Below are 9,482 nucleotides of genomic sequence, written 5' to 3'. Positions count from 1 at the left end.
TCTTAGTCAGCTCCTCGTGCGCCTCCGGGAAAAAGGGCACCGGGGGGGACTGCGGCGTGGCCGCGGGAGCCCTCCCCAAAAACCAATCATCAAGCCTAGAGGGATCGGCCGAAGGTGCTGGGGGCACCTCAAGACCGATCCCCCTGGCGGCCCGGTGGAGCATAGCCGAGAGCTCGGCATCCGCGTCAGATGGAGCGATCACCTCGAGAGGGGGTCGCGCCGCCGAGGCGTCCGCCTCGCCCTCTGACTCTCCCTCTGATGCTGCGATTGACATCTCGCCATCTGCAGGAGTACCGAAGGAGACGCTCAACCCGCTGGGTGGGGACGGCTCAACGACTTACCGCGGGAGGAAGGCGGGGGGAGCCGGCTCGCGAACGAGCGGCGGGACCTCAGCGTGGCCATGGTCATGCGCTCGCAATGCGGGCATGAACCATCCATGAGCGCTGCCTCAGCGTGTTCAAAACCTAGACACGTGAGGCAGAGCTCATGTCCGTCCGCAGAAGAGAGGAAACTACGGCATCCTGAAGCACACGGCCGAAAAGGCATTCTGAAAAGAATGTGAGAATTCTGAATCGGGCGTGAGAAATTGACTCTTTTAACTCCCAGTCTGCCCAGGGAGAAGCTGCGGGGCGGCTGTGCACGCGACGGGGCTCTCTCGCTGGAATGCAGGGCAGCTTGAGTGCCGTTAGAACGGCAGCCCGCGGGATGATCGCTGGTGGCTGCCAAACAGTTCTTTTAGAAAAGCTCTTTTTAATAATTGGCAGCGCACCAGCAGAGAGAGACGTGAAGAACTCCTTTTTTTCTGTTGCAGGGCTCGAGCATGAAGGCTCTGAAAGCAAAAAGCTGATGAGTGTGTTGCAGCCGCCATCTTATATACCCGTATGTCCAGGGGAGTGGCTTGGCATGCAAATTCCACTCGCCAATTTTCATTGGCCTATTGTATAAGGCTCAGAGATGATTGGACTCTCAAGGCGAGTTCCCATGTAACGTCGGAGCGACTCGACTGAGGGGGAACTTAAACTGATTCCAACGAAATAGAACGATGTTGTCCACTCTCTTCTTAAAAAGAGAAACAGATACAGAGGAGTGAGGGAATACTTTTAAGGCGCACCTCCTTATTAATAAACTTGACAGATGCAATACTGGATTTTGGCATTCACTTGTACGGTGGCTCTGAACTGTCAAAACACCTCTCAAAATGCTTGCTACAGATGCGGAAAACGCAAAAAATCAAACCCCATCCGAAAGTTTTTATGACGGACAAAAAATTTGGAGGCAGTGTGCAAGTGTGATTAACATAACGTGAGGTATTTATTTGGTAACACTTTCTATGAAGCCTGTATTTATAATACATTATAAGGGTATTCTTAAGGCATTATAATACATTAATAATACATTATAAAAAAACTTATAATATGTTGTATCATCTTATGACTATTCATAAGAACAGTCTTAATGTATTATAATGTTTTACTTATTTGTGGTTATAGCTTTTAACAGTATGATTACCTCCTCCATAGTTATAACATATTATAAGTCTCATATCTTGCCATGTTTCTCATGTCACTTTACTTAAAGCATACAAAGACCACTTATAAGTAATTATAATAATATTTCTCAAAGAACCATAAGATCAGGTATTAGATGAGATAAATGTGTAATATGACACATTAGTATTATCAGTTTGATTATTTTGATGGTACCCTTTAGACAGCTTTTTATAAGTAACTCTGCAACTCCATGTCCGCTAGCAGTAATTTTTATGTAATAATTTTTAAATTAGTATGCAAAATATATGCTAACACTGTATATACTATAACAACTGATTATAAGTCACTTTGCAAGCATGTAAACCTTCTACTACCTAGCCTAACCTTAACCTAAGTCTACTAATACTCTAAGGAGTGTTAGTTGACATGTAGTTGAAAAGTTGCGTATAGTCAATAGACTAAGGGGACCATCAAAATAAAATATAATATAAATGAAAAAAATAAATGTAATATGATATAGTCCATTGTAAATTAGGTAGAATAAATATGTGTGTTATAAATAATCATAATCTTAAAAGTTATAACCTCAAATACCCAAGTATTATAATGTATTATAATTGTTGTTATGAGTATTTATGAGATAATATAACATATTATAAGGTTTATTATAATGCATTATGCATTCATTATAATGCCTTAGAAATACCCTCATAATGTATTATAAATAGGGGCTTCATAGAAAGTGTTACCAATAAAATTATGTACGGACTAATGTGGGCTGTTAAATTTGGGTTTAGATAGGTTACATGCTTTTAAAACAGCCTATATATTATAAATAAAATATACATTACTATTAAAAAAGGCAAATAAGATTTTTTAATGGATGAATGAACAAAGGTTGCTTTTAATTGTTTAAAAAAAATATATATACCATTAAAAAAGCTTTTTTAATTGAATATATTTTAAAATGTGTTTTCCTCTTATGCTAAGCTCCATTACTCTAGCTTTCAGTGTCACATGATCTTTCAGAAATCATGCTGAATGCCATAAAATCAAGAATATGTATTTTGTTGTCTTAAGCATTTATTTAATTGACTGAGGTACAAAGAAACAAATTCCAATGTTTACACTGGCCAACATATTTTTGTTAATATAAACAAATTTTGAGCCACGATCTAGCTTTGCTAGCAACGACTGAGAAGCTCTTTTTATACCCAAAGATGATCACCTCACCTATTACCAATTCACCTGCCTCCTGTCAACTGTTTCAAAACAGTTTAGTTTATTCTGTAACCTTTTCACTTTTATTTTTCTTCTGCCCCAATTGTTTTGGAGTGTGTTGCACTCCTGTGACTTTTCTTTTCTTTGTAATGTTGTCAATTAAATAAAAGTTAAATAGAATTAACAAATCATAGATTTTATCATTTTACAAAATGTCCCAACTTTTAGTGTTGTACTTAGATTGCTTTAAGGTATTTGTAAGCAAACTTTTAAATATTCTAAAAATTGTGAAATATAGTAAAGTAGAGTTTACATTTCTTCCATTTGCATGTGTAAATGTGGTATTACCCACAAAATTAACCATGTCTACTATCTCAGAAAAAAGGGAATTCAATATATTCTCAAAAAGCAGGGTATTTTCCAAGGGATTTTTTTTCTTTCTTTTTTTTTTTTGACTGAAAGCTAATTGAAAATATCCAAACATACCAAAACAGTAAAAAGGGTGTTCAAGAGTTCCAGAAATGGAAGAACAAACTAAAATCACTTATGTAAAAATGTCCTTTTGGATATGTTCTAAACAGGAATTCTATTTAGTCTTTTTAAATTTGGGGCAATAAAGTATATCAGCATCACAAAAACACTGAAGCTGTAGCAATGAAAATCACCAATTTGCTTAAAAACTGCAAATAAATGTTATTAATGGTTATAGATACATAATTTACTGTAAAAAAAAAAAAAAAAGTATGTCACTGTCTTTTTTGATCAATTCAATGCATCCTTAAATTAATTTCGTAAAAATTGTAATGACCCCATACATTTGAATTGCTATAAATATGATAACAGTCCTATTATAAACACAAAATACTAATAACAATCAATTTTAATATTCATTGAGGACAATTAGACTATGATTTATGGACCAAAAAAGGTTGAGAACCACTGAGCTAGAGCACTGTGGGCATTGTGTGTCAACAAAGATAGCTGTACAGGGTTGTTGTGTGTGTGTGTGTGTGTGTGTGTGTGTGTGTGTGTGTGTGTGTGTGTGTGTGTGTGTGTGTGTGTGTGTGTGCACTTAGATGGGTGAAATGCAGAGCAAATTCCCTTCCTTTGCTTTGTGACTTGCTTTATTTTAAAATCCTGATAACATAGTCTTGTGCTTAAAATTTTTTATAAAAAAAACTGTTTCGATATACAATCACAAATGGCAATATATAACTTTTTTTCAAATTCCATATCTGCAATACCATAATACAACTTAAATGAGTAAACCTTCTGCACAATCATTTAACATGATTAAACAGTATAAGTGTTTGGAGAAGTTTAAAACTCCCAAATCAATACATTTATTATAAAGACAGATATATTAGATAAACAGAACAGATCAAGGGCCAGATTTAAAAATTGTTTGCGCCAGCGCAAACCACCTTTTAGCGTTAAAATAGAACTGTCAGGATTTCCTAAAGATGCAGAAAAGGCATGGACACAGTTTTGCACCTGACGTTATTGAATATGCATATGTAGGAATTTTCCCTTTCAGACACAATCTTTTTGTGAGGAGTATTAAAATAATTCACACAACGCGATTTACTAACCTTTGCCCTCATCAAATTACTAGTATTTGCTAATATTTAACACCCCAAAAAGCAGGCGCTAATTCGCGCTGCTCTTAAAACACTGCAGTGATCATTATGCTTATGATCTGGCTGCGTCTGTGTTCTATAATGTGCACATTGTCAGTAAATCACAAGCAGAATTTTCCCCTCCCATCAGTGCTTTTATAGAACTGCGTTTTAAATCTGGCCTCAAATTTCATCTTAAAACAGTGATTTTCATTCAATTTAGATACATTGTAGTGCAAATTTACTGGTGAATCAAGATTTCTGAATAAAAAATGTGTTCACAGATTTTACACAAATTCTATGTAGGCATGGTTAATGAACGAGAATCACTGTTTGGCAAGTAGTAACAAACCTGTAAATTAGTCATTTAATGCAAAGAAAGACTAATAAACAGAAATACATAGCTACGCCAAGCTTATTCGAGCTATTGTTATTTTTTTTAAATATTTGAAAAAATCCAAAAATCTATATGAAATAACCTCTGTCTTTTCATGGATTCGGATAAAATCCATTAATTGTTTTTGAGCACCTTTGAGCTGTAGTACATAAAAGCCCTTGAACCCCTCAAATTGTTACATTTTTTTTACAGAATTGGAATAGACCTGAGACTGACAAAATACAGTACGGTTTTAAAAAATGCTTATGTCATGTAGTGCAACTTAAAATATATAAAATTAACATTGCTTAACAATGTTTTCTTTTTTGATTCTATTTTCTAATTTTCACATTTTCATATTATGAGAGATTGTGATTTAAAAAAAAAAATCTAATGTGATGCATCTGCCATAATGCTGCATACAATAGACTTGTTGTAAGGGAATACTTGTCTTAAGGATTCGTCTTTAGCATTAAAATCATCTTCATATTTCTATCCCTTCTTTTGGTAACATACAGAATAGAACATGTAAATGTCAGAGGTTAGGTCAACAGGGTGAGAGAGAAGCTTGTATTCTCCATTGTTTTCCTCCCAAAAATAGGTCATGCCGTTGTCTGTGGCAGGAGAGCTGCAGTGATCCAGGGACACATGAAGCCAAGGGTTTTTGATGAACATTTCCAATTTCACACCAACCTGCCAAACTTTCAACACTACATGACGCTGATCATTTTCAAGTGCCACACTCTCCACTTTGCCAAAGAACACTAGAAACACACACAAAAAAGACAAGATTTAGTCAGCTTCCAAAAAGCGTTATTTAGTATTTCAGGTTGCAAAACAAATGTTGAAGAACATCACCTGATTTATTGCACATTTCAGGGACCAGATCTGCTAGTAGTTTAAGCCTGTATTGTGCAGGAGGGCTGTTAGGCTTTGGTGTTGGTTTGAGACGTTCAGCACAGCAGCTCCAGAGGGATGTATTGTAGTAGTAATGCCCACAGCAACTGTGGTTTGGCTTGGTGTCATAAATTACAGTATTGGTTGAGGAGGAACAGCACGTTTGATTGTTATGTTGCAGCAATAGTTTTCCACAGCATTCAGCTTTCCTACTTGAATGTGTTAGGTAGTAGAGATGACCAGAGCAGCATCTCAAGGACTGGTTGTGGTGGTCATAGACATCTGAACCACAACAGAAATTGCCATGCATCTTGTTGTGGCTAAACAGAAATAAGATGGAAAGAGAAGTTAATCAGATGGTTTTAAAATTAATTTAAAGAGTTAATTGGGTTGCCTGGATGACTGAGAACCTATTCTAGAGATGTGTCATGTGAATAAATCTTATTCACATAACTTCATTTCTGGATGATCTCCCCCTTAGATAGCCCATGAGAATGTCAAGTGCACAGTCATGTGAATACTACTTACTTTTGGGTTGCAAAAGAAATCAAAACATAATGATATTATTTAAAACATGAGCAAAAAATTACTAAGTGCACTTTAAATCAAATCCTTGTATTCAGTGGGCCTACCTGTGTCCATTACAGCAAATATGCATGCTAGGATTGAAGGTTTGTCCTCCACAGCAGTGCTCACCAAGACGGGGACGAACAGACATTTGGCAAGTAGTGTTTTCTGGAATATATATAACACCTCCAACACACTCTGACTGTTCAGGCACATTGTGATAAAGGATTCCATTACAACACAGCACATTGTCATCTGACAGAGTGTAAACAGCTTTGCCACAACACTGAAAGACACAGATAGACATAATACTGTACAATAATGTACTGTAAAATAATTTATAGACATCACAGTGTTCCAAGAAATGTATATTCCTGCAGAGCCAAACTTTAGGTCAAAAGGCAATACCTTAGTAAGTGCTGAAACCTTATACAGATTCCCTGAGCAACACATTTCTTCCCGGTGATTGTATGATTTAGTTCCACACATCGATTGTCCCTTGGAGGTATCTTTGTCTGTCTGTGTGTAAGTGGAAGGAGCTTGCTGGCATTTAGAATCTGTGAGAATAAGATTGAGATTTTAACCTACTAAAACAAATTACAGATCTATTACTGTTTGACTAAAAAAAACATACAAAGATTACAGAGTACATGATGTTCCAATGTTTAGGCACTTGCACCACATATCTTGAGTTATTTATCTAACAATTACTGTAAGACCTGTATACACACCTGTTGGTTTTGGACAGCAAGTGTCATTTTTAGGCATTATTTTTAGTGTAGTGTTAATACAGCAGCAGTGGGTTGTCATGTTATATGTTTCACTGCCACAACAAGAATGATTTTCCTTTAGCGGAAATGTTTTGTTGCCACCACAACACAAATGAGTCGTTGTCAGGTACATGTCTGTAAATGAGAGTAAGAGAAATCTCATTATAAAAGCAGTCATCCTTGAGCTAACTCTATGAAGATCAATCAATCAATCTCAACAAAATTTCTTAAGCATGCGAAAATGTGGATCAGCTACCTTTGCCACAGCATTTCGTGCGAGTGCTGCTTCGAGTATGTAGGCTGCCATCACAGCAAATCTCATTTAGCGGATTGTAAGCTACAGAACCACAACAGTCAGACACCAGCTGGCTTAATCCCAGAGTTATACTTCCTGCAACAAATTGAAATAGACATAGAATTACATCGTTTACTCTTAGTGACTTGGCAACCACAAACCAAAAGTTGCAAGAGGCTCCCCTACCATTACAGCAGGAACTTCCAGAGATATTGTAAGACTCTTTTCCACAACAGTGTTGATGATGGCTGTCTTTCATCAGTCCACTAAAAGCTGCGTTGCTGCTGACATAATAAACAAGGCAGATCATTCCTATTATACTTTTACCAAAACATTCTGCTAATTTACATATAAGTGATCTATGATACAACAATAATGATATAAATCTTGTATAAAAATGGTTTAGAAGCTCTGTGTAAGGTCACTTACTGGCTTCCTGCATCATGCTGGCAAATTCCTGAGGAATATGGAGATTATGAAAAATTATAAAAAGTGGTAACTAGTCTTCTGTGGGTAAGACAACTCCAAATGCTATAAAGATTAAAGTCAACATAAATATAACACCTACCAAATGCAATTTCCTGATCTTATTATGAATGGTTCATCAGTGAAAACTGTTTGAAATTTGTAATCTGGCATTGATCTGACTTGGAGCACATGATTTGTAAGCACATGATTTTTTTTTTTTTTCATCTGGCTTCATTCTGGTATGTAACACCCACTTTTCACATTTCCTGACACACATAAACAAACCTCTCCCTACAGTTGTAGTAAGAAAAGGAGGTTGTGAACCACATTTCATGTTGACTTCAAAGGGTCAAAATTCACTCACCCTCATGTTACATGTCACCCTCATAATACGATATTTTGAAAAAACGTCACAGTGAGTTTTTTTTTTTTTTAGTTAAAGTCAGTGGGGTCTAAAATAATATTGTTTACCACTGAATGGATAAACACAGTTCTTCAAAATACCTTCTTTTGTTTTCCACATAATTGGAGGTTTGTACTTTTTAGGTGATCTATACCTTTAACCTAAAACATTCCGTTCATACTCTACCCTCATTCCCTGCTTATACAAAAATGTATGCAATGTCTTATCTTCTTTTATAAGTGTTTATTACTTCACAGAATGTCATTGGATGGCACTGATTTTATTAGACTCATTAATGTTTCTGAGAGTGTCTGAATTCTACTAGAACTTTACTAAAATTTCCACCAACCTCGCCCACTATCTCTGCAAAAACGGTCTAATACATAAAGCACAAAAAAGACCACGCCATGTTATGAATACAAACTTTGTTTTTTAATGGGTTTAAGGCAGTTTCCTTATTAAACTGTTCAGTACAGCATTTGTTAGAAATGAATACAATTATACTGTTCCTCCAACAAGCCGTTTCCAAAAAAAAAAAAATAAATAAATAAAAATAAAAAAACGCACAGTGCCTGGCCCGTTCCAGGCAGGTTCCACTACTCACGACTTAACGTTCAAGGCAAGCCAAACTGCCTGGGCGCATTTATTATTTTTATATTATTAATTTGATCCTAAAGTCTATTTTTCCACCGTGTACCACTTGCATAAACACTGCACCCGTAAGGGGCTGATATTGTTGTTTCGCGGGCTAAGAGCTCGGAAATGGGAGTACCTCGATCTAGTACGAGTTCACAGGTGGGAAGTCATGGGTTTGACTGCCGTTACAGTGCACTTTCACGGCTAGAAGGTTGAAAAACACTGGTAACGGGTTGCCTGGAACGCGGCATAATACTGTCTATCATTAGATAAACCGTTCTTAGAAATATCTTCTTTTGTTTTCCACAGAAGTAGCCTACATCATGCAGGTTTGTAATTAATTGACAGTGAGTAAATTATGAGGATTGTCATTTTTACGTTAACTATACCTTAAAACCATGGAAAAGGAATTTTCATACAAGTTCAGTCATACTCTCCGCTGATGCCCAGTTGATACAAAAATGTATGCAAATGTATGCAAAAATGTATCTTATCTTTTATAAGTCGCGTTGCTCGAAGCCAATGTAGACACGATAGACGCGACAGATTGATGCGTAATAACCTATTCCATCTAAATCTCAAGTAAGACCAATCAGTCTCTACACTGCAAAGGTCATCAAAATACTGTCCCTCGCCGCCCAGTCAACACAGTATCCAGTCGCGGTGGGTGTGTAAAAATTCTGTGCTCCCAGTTCGTCAATGGCTTAATCTAATTGCTAAACGTTCAGATAACGCAGTCA

General features: G+C 36.7%; 1 protein-coding gene across 1 annotated transcript; it reads right to left on the bottom strand.

Moving 5' to 3' along the window:
- Nucleotides 1-4,058: 4,058 nt before the first annotated feature.
- Nucleotides 4,059-9,469, bottom strand: LOC141345828 (uncharacterized). Its single transcript, XM_073850747.1, has 8 exons — nucleotides 7,665-9,469; nucleotides 7,422-7,519; nucleotides 7,197-7,331; nucleotides 6,902-7,075; nucleotides 6,579-6,727; nucleotides 6,236-6,456; nucleotides 5,565-5,923; nucleotides 4,059-5,470 (listed from the first exon to the last, which is right to left on the bottom strand). Exons 2-8 carry the CDS (start codon nucleotides 7,492-7,494, stop codon nucleotides 5,199-5,201), a joined length of 1,383 nt encoding a protein of 460 aa, XP_073706848.1. The 5' UTR covers nucleotides 7,495-7,519; nucleotides 7,665-9,469; the 3' UTR covers nucleotides 4,059-5,198.
- Nucleotides 9,470-9,482: the final 13 nt, after the last annotated feature.

This window comes from Garra rufa, chromosome 11, assembly GCF_049309525.1.
Source record: "Garra rufa chromosome 11, GarRuf1.0, whole genome shotgun sequence".
Lineage (NCBI taxonomy): Eukaryota > Metazoa > Chordata > Actinopteri > Cypriniformes > Cyprinidae > Garra > Garra rufa.
Note: the sequence above shows the minus strand (reverse complement) of the source record. Positions and strands in the feature narration are given on the sequence as shown.

Excerpts from the sequence above, each read along its gene's own strand:
- LOC141345828 (XM_073850747.1), bottom strand. The coding sequence starts at position 7,494 with ATGAAAGACAGCCATCATCAACACTGTTGTGGAAAAGAGTCTTACAAT. Across the intron at positions 6,728-6,901 it reads TTGCTGTCCAAAACCAACAG|ATTCTAAATGCCAGCAAGCT; the intron begins GTGTGTATACAG and ends TTATTCTCACAG. Across the intron at positions 5,924-6,235 it reads ATTTGCTGTAATGGACACAG|CCACAACAAGATGCATGGCA; the intron begins GTAGGCCCACTG and ends ATTTCTGTTTAG.